The sequence below is a fragment of the Hibiscus syriacus genome, unplaced genomic scaffold, assembly GCF_006381635.1.
Source record: "Hibiscus syriacus cultivar Baekdansim isolate YM2019G1 unplaced genomic scaffold, ASM638163v2 tig00110053_pilon, whole genome shotgun sequence".
In the NCBI taxonomy this organism is placed as follows: domain Eukaryota; kingdom Viridiplantae; phylum Streptophyta; class Magnoliopsida; order Malvales; family Malvaceae; genus Hibiscus; species Hibiscus syriacus.
Window position 1 is genome coordinate 590105 of NW_024062577.1, and position 13237 is coordinate 603341.

The window sequence follows — 13237 nt, forward strand, 5'->3', positions numbered from 1 at the left end:
TACAATATAAATAAAGAGTGGCTAAAATAAATAATATTGAAATTATAGTAGCAAAATATAAAAATTAAAAAAATGAAAAATGACTAAATTATAACATACTAAAATTAAATGATTTAATTCACAATTAATTATGTAATATTGTAGGGGCTAAGCATGTTATTTTGCCTATTATAAATTTAGTGACTAAAATAAAATTATCTTAAATTCGAATGCCAAATTAAACATGCATTCGGGATTAAAATAAAACTAATTATAATTATAGGACTAAATGTTATTTTACCTAATATTATATTCTATGTAAAGGACTAAATTATAATAAAGTAAAATTAAGAAACTAATTTAAAACATTTGAAATTTTATTTCAGTGACTAAATCGTAAGGATTACAAACTATAGTGAATGCGGAAATGGTTTACCCATGATGGAAATTACACGAACACCCCTCCCCCAAAACGACGTCGTTCGGGGAGGGGTTTAAATACCCCGAATGGCCGGCCATTCAGGCCATCTTCCTCACTATCTTCTTTCTCTCTTCTCTCAACAAATGAGAGAATTAAAAATTCTCTCTAACTCTCTCAACGGAGAGAATCCCGGCGACCATGGGCCACCGTTCTCTGGTGGCGATCGCCGCCGCCGGCCACCGTTAATGGTGGCCGGAAATTTACAAAACCCCCCAGAAGATAGATCTGAACACCCTAATGACGGTTCTAGTATCATTTTTCCCTAAATCTCTTTAGATCGATGTAGATCTAATTTTTTTACCTTCGAAAAATGAGACTCCGGTGACCCTCGGTATTTCCGGCAATGAGCGAGGCTTCAAGGGTAAGTTCCTCTTCTTCTCTTCATTTCTGTTTTGGTTTACTGCTGGTTGTGAGTTCGTGGCTCGTCTCTGTTGCTCGTCTCTGTTGCTTGTTTCCCGTTCTGTTCGTCTCTCGTTCTCTGTCTATCTCTTCTCTCGTGGCTTCCTCCTCTTTTTTTCTTGCAGGGGACGGTGGCTTTTATAGCCACCACCCGGTGATGGCTTCAGACCGGTCCAAAGGATAAAAGGCCTGGTGAGTCACCATAGCTATGGTGGTGACTCACCATAGGGCTCGACGTGGGTTGCTTCGTGACGTTCAGGAGTGTCGGCAGCAGCTGTTGGACCACCTGGAATCATCAGAGGCGGCTGGAAGCATCTGGAAACGGCTGGCTGCTAGGGTTAGAAACCCTAGGGTTTTCAATCTGGAACCCTTTTGGGCCGTTGGATCTTGCCAGATCCAACGACTGATGATGTTGACGGTGGCTGGGGGCTAGGGTTTGAAAACCCTAGCTGAAACCCCAAATCAATTCAGGGTTTCCATTTGGGCTTGGGATTTGATAACCGGGCCTCTAGATTTGTAAAACGGGCCTCCGGGTCCTTTGGGCTTGTAATATATATATATATATATATATTAATAATAATAATAATAATAATAATAATAATATTTAGTAATAATAAATTTAATAATAATAATAAAATTTAAATGAAAAAAATGATGTCTACATAGACAATTAGAAGAGGCTGATAATGTTTTAGATAATTCTTTTGTTTCGTTAAGCATGAAGGATGTAACAACAGCTTCACCAACATCTTTCTCAACATACAAAACTACTACATCGTAGATTTTAAGATGCTTGGCATACACGAATTCAGGCCACTCTTTAGAGAAAACAGGTTTCGCGTAGATCCTATCTCGCCATATGCATCGGAAATTCCACATCTTGTCGCCAACCTTAATAACTCACAAGTCAGCATACCATGATCGGCGTCTCCATTGATGAAGTGAAGCAAATACATAATACGTGTCGGAAACGATATCTTCTCTCGATACTGTTTGTGTTAGTAACTTTGAAAATATCAGCTTCATATGCTCCTTAGGTTGCCAACTTGTATTGCACCCTCAACATGTATTTATTTATGTACACGTGTATTTATTGTATATAATATAGTTTAGGGTTCATGGATTTTTCCTGAAAAGCGTGAGAAAGTTGTAGAAAATGTTTAACTGCAGGTTGCAAGTAATTTCCACATAATATTTCCGTTAAAGAGTTAACGTCGGAAGGATTAAAATCGAACGTATTGATAACGTTATCGGTCATGGACCTTTAATTTTAAAATTGGTATCAATGTTGGTCAAACCGGAAAAAAATAAACTATTCACATAGTTTACCTTCTTTTAATCATTTTTTGAGAGTTTATGAAATTATTTTTACTTGAACACTTAACCTTGTTTGATCACCACAGTTCGCTTTTCCAATCCTTTGTAAGTTTTTTTTTTTCCTTTATAAAATTTGAAAAGGAAGAGTGAGCTTATAAAGCTCGATGAATATCAATGCTACAAATAATTATTATAACGCATGCTTATCAAAATATGTTTGATGTACAATAAAATCCTCTATTTTACATCTTTTGAAAACATGTTTTCCATACACGTTTTACTCGTATAACAAAACTAACAAATGTTTATGTGTAGTGATAAATGGTTTGCATGCAAAACATATAGGCTATTTGTTTGATTCTCATATAATGAATTTTATTTGTTTAATTTAAAGATAAATTAGTCATTATTGATTGTGCTTGATGTCGAATTGGTTTGTGAAACAAAATTTAACCCGACATTTAGTATTAATGCTAATAGAATAAAAATAGATAACACGAATCAAGTGACCTCAGTGATAAACGAATTGTTATTGTTTCTTGAAGTCTCGGATTCTAACACAAAAAATATTAAGGGTGTGAGCGTTCGATGAAAAACTTAATATTCTATTTGATACCTAAATTGAACTTGAGGCAAAACTCAAATACCAAAATTTATATTTGACCAATACAAATTACTCCTAAATTTCCGTTTGAAAAAACCCAGATTGGATAAGTTCTAAATAGTGGACCCCAGATTATGTTAAGCAAATGCTACGTCAGTTCGGATAATCAGTTGACATAAAAGCAATCAAGATCAACGGTGCATAAATGATCATCATAGACAAGAACAAAAATATCTGAATGTCAGACAAGAACAAAGGTAAGATGACAAAACCATGATGAAACGTGTTCGTTCCTGATTCCGTTTCAAATACCGTCATATCCATTCTCACTGTCACAAGATTCTTCCCTTCCGATCTTTTATCCAACCTGCTTCCTTCATCTGTCCACCTTCCTTCATCTTTTCACTCTTCACCATTTTTTTCGCATCAGGGTTCTGCTTTTAAATCTTCACAGATTCGAAGCAAATAAAAGGGGGGAAATAGGGTTTTATTCTCGAAAATTGGGGGGTTTCGAAGAGCATAAAACGATAATATGCCCTCGTTTCCTCTCGGATCGGTTTTTCTCCTGCTAATCCATTCTTTAACTCCTTTTCATGCTGGTTTATGTTCCCATCGCTTGAAACATCTTGAAAAGAGTGATCGGCGTGGTAATCTTAGTTAACATTTCCCACATCCAATCATTTTGACTTCTCTATCTTCTCGCCTCTCTTTTCTGTCTTCATTCAGATTCTCCTGTTTTTTTTGAGGTTGTAATCGTCCGATCCGGAAAAAAAACACTTGAGGTATTCGATCTTGAATTGGTGTTGCTTTTCTCAGAGGTTTCTTAAGATTTTTGAATTTGATTGCACTTTCAGAAGCTTTCTAAATAAAGGTATATTATCATTATCCGCTTAGCTCGTGCTGCCCGCACGGGTGGTGAAATGGTATCTAGCTGATTTCTTGTTCAAAGTTTGATCATTGTCTTTGTTTTATATGATTACAATACTATGGATATGTGATGGTTTTTTAAATCCTTAGGATTAGTCATAAATAAGATTCTTGAGAAATTTTAATCTGTATTTACTTCATTTGTTGTAGTGCTTCAGATCTGAGTTCATCTTAATTATATTATGAAAACATTTAGCTGGATTCTTAGTTTTGTTAATAAATCTAATGGGATCCGATTCAAGTTTTGGTTTTCTCATGCACTATCTGTGATATTATAGTTTAGAAAGTTTACAAACGTGCCGATGGTTGTTGTTCTTTGATTGAAGCTAGGACTTGTTTTATTTGTTGATATTGGAAATGGATATGGGCTCTCGAGAGGAAGATGGTATCAGTGACATGAAGCAGGCTGAGGTTTCTACTTACTTGAATGAATGCGTTCACGGATCGATTCATGAAAATACTAATACGAGTAATGTGAAAGAGTTGCTTGAACAGGGATATCAAAGCAAACCTCTGCGAAAGAATTTAGCCAAGTCTGCATCGTTTCCTTCCGCTGTTCTTACTGAAGATGATGAAATTGTCACTGCATTGCAACGGATGTTCTCGGAGGATTCCGTGCAGACTTACTCCCGTTCGATTTCTTTGCCCGTGAGTTTGGTTTGTTACACATTGAGTTTAAGTAGATCCATTGTTGTTTCATTTCCTGAATCCGTGCTGTTAACAGGCTCCCTTGAAGCTAGTTTCTGCCCTTAAAGGTAGCCGTGAGAAACAGGGATTGCCACCGAAGAAGCTAACCGTTAAATGGGCACCTGACGTCTACGATCCTCCACCAACGTCCGTATTGCATACAGTTGGAAACAGAAAGCAGCAAAAATCAAAGAAGAAGAAGAATGACAAGAAGAAAAATGGAAAGAAAGGGCAGAAGGGCAACAATGCAGGACGAGGTAGTGGCGGTGGTAAAGACAACAAATGCCGTGGGGGTGGTGGGAGTTCTGATAGGAGTTATAAACCTCCGCCGGAGGTTCATCTGGATAGATTAGCCAACTCCTCAATCAGCCTTGATGGTTTCAACGTTGGCAGTCCCGACCCTCACTGTGGGAGTAGTTTTCTGAAAAACTCACCAACCAACATGCACTACTCTGTGGCGGAGGCACTATGAGTATGTCTCCCTTTGCTTTTAGCAGTCCTTGTAGATAAATAAAGCTCTTTTCAGCTCTCTCTATCATGGTCATTGGAACAATTTACTTGAATGCAATTATGTAATGGTTTGTGATAATAGTGTGGGTTTGAAAGTTTTGTTAGCCAGCAAAAGACTGCTTTGTAAATATATTACCAGTACCTCTTTAATGAGAAGACCTGAAACATATATTTCTGCAAACTGATTGTTCATTTTCGGCAACAAATCTGTGCTTTGAGAATAGAACCACTTGAAGAAATTGAAAGTTGATTCCTAGTTTATTCCTTCCATCATGCTTCCCTTGTGTGGATGAACATAGATGGAGGAAATGCAGTTTTTTATTGCAGTTCTAGTAAAAGTACTGTTAAACATACTGAACGATCAAAGGCATCGGAGCAGGCCGCCACGAGTCTTTTATGCCGTATATTCAGCATTTACCTTGACATAGTCATAATTTAAGTCACACCCCAATGCTGCACCTTATCCGAGTCCGTTCCCTGTTGCAGTTCAATACAAACATTAAAATGATAAAGATGAATACAGGATTAAGGGCATGTTATGAGTCAAATTTGGAGAAACTTACCAACAGAAATTTTAATTTCCACCGTTCCATGTGTCTCACCAGCCTTAATGAGATAGATGCTGGCTGCAAGCCTGAAATTATATGCGGAAACTATAGATTAGGTATGATAAGGTTTTGAATTTATTTACAAGATCACTTCCTAACCCCACTAAATAACGTGTATTTTCTCCTTAATCACTAGCTAAGTGCATAATGTACATATGATTTAACAACTGAACTCAAAATGTGTCCTCTGACTTCTTTCTAGCATGTCATCTTATGTTGTTAAGCATTGGAAGGAGAGGTCGACAGCAAGCAAGAGCAAACTTTACCGGTCAAATAAAATTGGTTTTCCAGCATACATGAGCATGATATCTCCAAGAAATATCTGGAGATTGTTTGGGTCAAAGAAATCCCTGCACAGCCAGCAGCAGTAGCCATACACCCCCAGTTCGGGTCTCTCCCATATACGGCGGCCTGACATAATTTATATTAGCAATCCTATGATTAACTGTTGGATTTTATGTTCAAATTTCATACCTTCACAAGTGAAGAAGCAGCCACAGAGTGAGCAATCTTTGCAGCTTCAGCGTCTCCTTTGGCACCTCTTACTGTGACCTGCATCTCTAGGTTAGCTTTGGCTAAGACCATTCAAGGACCCCGTAATAAGGGGAAAACACAAATAGACCACCCAGGAGATTTTCTTGCCTAAATTTAAATGCATTACCCTATAATATCAGAACAAGATATTAGTTAAAGTGGCTTAGCATCAGGGTTCATTCGGTAAGAAAGATACTTCCGTTGGTCCGAAAATAGAGAGAATACAGAATTGAAGAGTGCAGACCTCAATTAAACACGTTGAACCTTCTCCATCCCAAGCTATTGATTTAGCAAGACCTTGCATTACCTGAGATGAGATGCGTTAAATTAAAACCTCAAGCAACTCATTTCAAACATTGGCCAAGATAAAAAAACTAACCCAAGAGACATCATTCCAAAAAATGCAACCAAAACTCTTAAGTAGTTTGTTGTATGGATAAATTGGGAGGTTTGCACAAAGGATACTATTTGTTCATTCAACATTTAACAAACCTATTTTAAACTAGATAGGATGAATGAAAAGCTCGAATGCAACCAACTTACAGCATCAAGACCTGCTTGAAGTAGTGCAGCATCGTAAGTGTTCATCGAAGTGATGCAATTTGATCCAGCAAACCCACTGGCCAAAGCAATGACAGCATCATTGGTACTGGTACCTCCATCAACCTACAGAAGAAAGAACAAAAGAACCTTGTTAAAAACAAGTAGAAACAGATTAAGCCAAGCCATGGAAGAAAGGAGATCATTAACTAAGATGTTACCTAGTTGAAATAAGTTACAGGGAGGATTAAAGAAATTAAATTACATACAGTGATTTGGTTGAAACTTTGGCTTACAGAAACCTTAACCATCTTTCTCCATATATTACTTTCAACAAGCACGCCAGTTGTTATTACCTGAGAGACTTATCAGCCTTGAAAATAGAATTGGAGTTATATCCTATAGAAAAGCTAGAAACACTTGAAAGACTTACACCGAGTGTGGTTGCCATGTTAGGGTGGATCATCCCAGAACCTTTTGCCATTCCCCCAATTCTTATAGTTGTCCCTCCAACCTTAGAAAATAATTAGTCATACATGGCCATCAGATGCATTTAAAGAAATACTAGATTCATAAGAAACCTTCAAGTTCTATGGCTCTGAGACAATGCTACCATATAAAATGGAAAATATTTTGGTTTCTGAGAAGCAAAAGTATACGATTATAGATATTAAATTGTTATCCCTTTAAAACTATTACTTACCTCATATTCAATAGCCACACTCTTGCTAACCAGGTCGGTTGTGGTAATTGCCACTGCAGCAGAATCTGCCCTGAACAACCACAATGAGACCACAAATGGTTATGCACACTTTGTAGTTGTGGAAAGCTGTCGCAATTTAAAAGCTAATAGTATGGAATCTTCACCTAATTATTCACTTATTCCTTTTGGAGATAACTTAGAACTGTTCATTTCTCAGAGAAAAGGAATACGAAATGTACTAATCATCTTATTTAAAGATATGTATACTATGAAAAAACTGCTTTGAAATTATAAAGCATTCACTACATCACTTGATGGTATACGGACTCTGAAATCAATTTAGGAAGCCCTGAAGATTCTAGTATGGAAAAAGGCAGTTGAACACGAAATTAAAGCGTTAGAAAATAATAATACTCAGACTATCATAGAACTACCTTAAGGGAAGAAAACGGTGGGATGCAAATGGAAGTATTGAAAGGTTCAAAATGAGACTATTGGAAAAAGGGTTCACTCAATCATATGGGATAAATTATCAAGAGACATTTGCTCATGTCACTAAACTAAACACGGTTCGAGTACTATTGTCATTAGCAGTAAACGAAGAGTGGCTTTTATATCAAGAATACATTTTTAAATAGGGATCTTGACAATGTGTACATGGAGACACCTCCAGGCAAAGTCAGTCAAATGGTGACAAAGTATGCAAGTTGAAATTTCTCTATGATCTTAAAACAGTTTGACAAGTTTACCAAAGCAGTGGTTACTTATAGATACAATCAGAGTCAAGTTGATCATACCTTGTTCTAGAAAACTTCCTCAAAAGGTAATAAGACCATTCTTATTATCTATGGTGATGATATTATTATAACAGAAGATGACACAAACAAATAATCAAGCTAAAAGGGTTGCTTGCTGCTGACTTCAAAATCAAAGACCTTGATGCTCTCAAGTACTTTCTAGGGATGGAGGTGGCTCGGTCCAGAACAAGAATTGTGATCTCTCAGAGAAGCATGTTCTAGGATTGTAAACTAGACGTGTGCTTTGGTAAAACCAACAGAAACTCCATGGATCCATTCAAAATGAAGGAAGAGTAAGGAGTTCCGGTTAACAAAGAGCAATACCAAAGGTAGTCGGCAAGTTGATGTATCTCTCACATATAAGACCAGACATTTCATATTAGTAAGCATTGGCCCAACATATGAACGATCCACTTGAAAAACATGTAGAGGTTGTTAACCGATCCTAAGATACCTAAAAATGACTCCAAGACACAGATTACCCTTTAAAAAGAGCGAAAACTGTGACGTAGAAGTATCAGTGATGCAAACTTTGTTGGAGTATTTACTGGGGCAATCTAATCACATGGAGAAGCAAAAAGCAATTCGTAGTCTCAAGAAGTAGTGCGGAGGCTGATTTTGAGCACTTGCTTCATGAATTTGTGAAGAGATATGGATTCAAAAACTATTAAAAAGTTAAAAGATTGATCCAAAGGATCACTTCAAGATACAATGTGACAATCAATCAACCATAAGCATTGCTAAAAATCATGTTCATCATGACCAAACAAATTATGTGGAGATTAACAGACTTTATTTCAGAAAAGGTCAACAATGGGACTGCAGAACTAAAACTATACCTACTCAATACCAGCTTACAGATATTCTTACCAAAGCTCTTCCAAGAACGAGCTTTAAAGGACTCAAAGCTAAGCTGGGTTTGTACAACATATACACCTAGCTTGAGGGTGAGTGTGGAAAGCTGTTGTAATTTAAAAGCTGTTAGAAAATGAGTTTTTGTTTATCACAAGTTCTAATTGTAATTTACTTGTATTTATGATTAAGACTTATCTTCTTAGAAGATAAGATCAACTTTTAGGAGACAAAGGTAGGAAAAAATATCTAGTTAAACTTTGTAATTCTCAGCCTATAAAATTAGGCTGCTTTTTCAGCAAGCAATTCGAACAAAACTTATGTTCTCTCCTCATTCGAATCTCACTTCTTAGAATATTTATAGAAATACCATGTGGTAATTGTAATTTTGGAAATATTTGCAGATATGCAAGTTACTTCCTGCTCAACTAAGCATTAGGCCTCATGTTCTATTGTAATTTACCAACAAAGGAAAAATAACATCATAGCAATTTCATCACATCCATGTCTCTAGTCCTTTACATAAGTATGTAAACCACCAAAATAAATAAAGAATAAGCATAAAGTAGTACCCCTGAACAGACGGTGATAGCGAATTAACTAGCCTTGGGAGTGAACTCAAAAGTGCTTCCTGCATATGACATTATGATCCATGGATTGTATTATCAGTCTGGTCAAAAGATATCACCAAAGTTCACTTAAATGGCATTAATAGGTCACCATGACAAAAAAGCATATAAATAGGATGCACATGTTCAAGGCAAAAACACAAAAAGGGTTTGCACCCTCTTTATTCTCTGATCACACCAGTGGATTCAATCAACACTTCCTCAGGCTTTATTTGCAAGATCTGAAAAATTGTAAACAAAAAAGGTGGTGAAAAAGAATGCAGCCTGTACAAAGATCGAAACTGAACAAGTGACTTTATGCTCTAATAGTTGCATACTGTAGCAAGGGCATTTGCACATCTACACATCCTGATAACCAGCACCCTGGAACCATCAGAAAGTCAATTAGCCATGAAAATTTGATTCAATCTGGCATGTTAGAATGCTCAAACAATAAGAAGAGTGAAACACGGAGTCTTTTCCCACGCTTAAACTGTATAAGAAATGAAGCATGTTTAAAATGCACTCACTGGAAAGCAAGTGGGAAAAGATAAAGACTAAAACTATGTTTGGAAGAAAGGAAAGAAAATGGATAAAAGGAATAGGGGCGAGGAAAGGGGGGAAAGGAGAGGTAGAGGTGCAAATAAAATTTTAATTTAAGTGAAAGTGTTCCACCCACATTGGATGAAAAGGATAGAAGCAAATAAACTCATTTTACTCCCCTCCTACCAAATGAGGGAGGTGGGGTGGGGGTAGTTTCAACATCCACCCTCTTCTTTTACCTCTTTCCTTCTGACCAAACACAGAGTAAAGAAAAAGAAAATAGTGCTAGTTTTACAAACCGTTGCTGCATTGGCCTGACGTGTATTAACACAGCACGCGCCTGATAAGATGCATGATTAGTAATTAGCCATATAAAAGGGGGACTATATACCACAAAGAACTCTAGTAGCCCACAAAGGCAATTGAAAACAAATTGTACTCAGTTCAAGATAAATCTACAAGAAGATTGTCCTCCTATACAAGGGTCAATAAGATAGCCAATCTGACATACTGTTTCGTGCTATTCAATACATTTTGCAGTACAACACCGGTGCTGCTGCAAACACATTTGTGGTAAGTGTCCCTGGAAAAACATTCCAAATGAGTTCTAGAACACAGCCTGAAAAATCAACAGTATTTTTCAAAATAAACTTACCCAAATATTTATAAAGAAGACATATTCAATTATGTTTCTATCTATAGAATAAGCAACTAAAAATTCCACCTGCAACATTGGCATCGACGTCACAAGTGACAAGCGCAAGATCAGGTTTTCTCCTTTGGCACGTAATCCACCATATAAGCCACAGCTTTAAATCCCTTAGCAGCGGTAACTCCCCCCGGAATCTATGCAATTGCAACCAGAAATGTAACCGTATAGTTAGCAAATGTAGATAGAAATTCAAAATCTAAATGAAAATATGAAGAATTAAATAATCTAAAAAATGTCTGACCTGCTTCCATACTCCATTAGGGAGAATAATAGGCGCTGCTGGTATATAATTGGACGCCTCATTAACATTCGATGAAGAATCAAATACTTTAAAATCATCCTTTGGCGAACAAAAAGAGTTACAATCTGCAAAAAGAAAACCTTATATCATTGCAGGGCTGCCAAACAGAATCATTAAGTAAAAATTCGTAGGATAGATATCAGAGTGAGAAAACAAAGTTGATCTTAGGAGAAAACATTTCAGATAATTTCAAATAGGCGAAATGTGGGTGCATGAATACATTTCTGAAAACGAGGGATAAATGCTTCTTTCTGCGCTTTTCTCTCACTTGGATGGACGCTGAATTGAAAATGGAAAAGGGAAAGAGAGATTTTGTAAGGGTTTTAGGAGTTCACTTGCTGGCCTGTATCCACATCAGGTCTGACTTAAAATTTTTATTTTACTATTTAAAAATAATTTTTATTAGATTCATTTTAATATATTTTACAATCAAATTTTAAATTAAAAAAAAATTCTATTGAAGGCCCAATTCGTATACGACGGAATAAATTTAAATTTAAGCATTTACTATAAATTTATATAGCAGTAATATATTTTATGTATTGTGACATTTTTTTTCCATACTTGTATTTAATTTTTTAGAAGAATTGATGGTTTGGGTGAGGGGTTGGATGCAGCTTCTTACTCGAGTACATTCAAATTCTATAGTTTAATATAATTCTTTAGATCTCTGTCTTTTTATATCTTCATATTATTCTATGTTATTATTTAGAGAAAAAAATTAGTTCAAATAAATACTTTTTCACATTATACCTCCCTAATTACCTTCAAATTATGTAGATATCCAGCTTAGCATGTTTTTAGGCATAATGTTCCTTTTTGTAATATGCTTTTACATATTCAAAAAGCTTAAAAAATGAGCAAAAGAAGTTTTTTTCTCCCCTTAATGCATGCAATGCTTGTTTGGTTCTGGAAAAAAAAGGAAAAATCTACTAAAGGAAGAAAGTCCAACTCAAATTAAAAGTACTGCTAAAGCCATTGCCAAAACTGGCTAGCAATTCCGATAGAAAGTTTTCGGAAAAATTATAAGAGTTAATGGAATCACCTGCAATTTTTACCATAATAGATGTTCCCTTGAAAATCATCAGTTGTAGCTGCTTCTGGTAATTCATCAAACTGAAGACAAAAATAAAGTTCACAGTGGTTGTTCTTAAGCTTTAATTATTTTTGTTTATCAAATAAAAAAGATTTAAAACAGCACTTACTTTCTGTTCATGCATCTTTTCAAAACCAAATTTCTTTTTCCAAATTGACAAAGCTTCCTCAGCTGCGGGGAGCATGAGGTTTTCCACGTTCAGGAAAGTTAAATATGCCTTAATACAAGCGAATAATGCCCGAAAATAGCCCTATAACAAGATCAAAGATGATGATGATTAAATGTTTGCTTGGTCCATAAGTAGTATAGGCATTCATGTTTTGAACGGATTCAAAGAGTGAGAACAAAAACCGATAAGCTATACTAGAATGTAACAGGTTTTACTGTGACATAACTGTAAATGCTCAACATAGAAGTTTGTATTAAATTTCTAACAGACCAAAAGACATATTGAAGTTGACAGCGGGAACAAATCACAGTCGTAGTTAAATCAGTTAAAGAATTACTTTCCTTGATGTTCTCTGCTTGTTGCCACTACAGGGAGCTCGGCAACCTCCCGACCAAATATCCTGAGAAGACCAGCTGATCAACAACAGACCTGCGAATATACACCAACATGTATAATTCATGCACAATAAAGCGATAGAGAGAAAAACAAGACTATACCCACACCCAATTCCAAAGAAGAAGAAAACAACCAGAGTGTGCAAGAGAGAGAGAAAACAATACCTAGAAATTAACAGCACACAATACATTCCACCAAACTCTTGTCCAGATATTTCTCCTGAAAAGAGAAAAAAAGTAATCAGATCCAATCAGAACAAGCCAGATCACTTGTAATTGTTTGTCTTAAAATGCTAGTACTTAGTAGTATCATGAAGATGCACAAATTGGAAAAAATAAAGCAAAATATCTTAACACATACAAATAAAACATTTTCTTGATAGCACCTTTTTCTAGTAATATTTTTTTCTCTGTGAAGCCAAAAATGAAAATAGACACAAGAACTGTCCAAAAGGTAGGAAGTGGAAAGAGATAG

The 13237-nt window shown here is 36.0% G+C and overlaps 1 protein-coding gene and 1 pseudogene across 1 annotated transcript; one reads left to right on the forward strand and one right to left on the reverse strand.

The window, feature by feature from the left end:
• The first annotated feature begins 3467 nt into the window (after window positions 1-3467).
• LOC120214155 lies at window positions 3468-5087 on the forward strand. The gene is made up of 3 exons (XM_039212122.1): window positions 3468-3562; window positions 4038-4355; window positions 4432-5087. The coding sequence occupies exons 2-3, from the start codon at window positions 4065-4067 to the stop codon at window positions 4864-4866; spliced, it is 726 nt and encodes a 241-aa protein (XP_039068053.1). The 5' UTR covers window positions 3468-3562; window positions 4038-4064; the 3' UTR covers window positions 4867-5087.
• A 74-nt stretch (window positions 5088-5161) lies between these two features.
• Window positions 5162-12442, reverse strand: LOC120214156 (annotated as a pseudogene).
• Window positions 12443-13237: the final 795 nt, after the last annotated feature.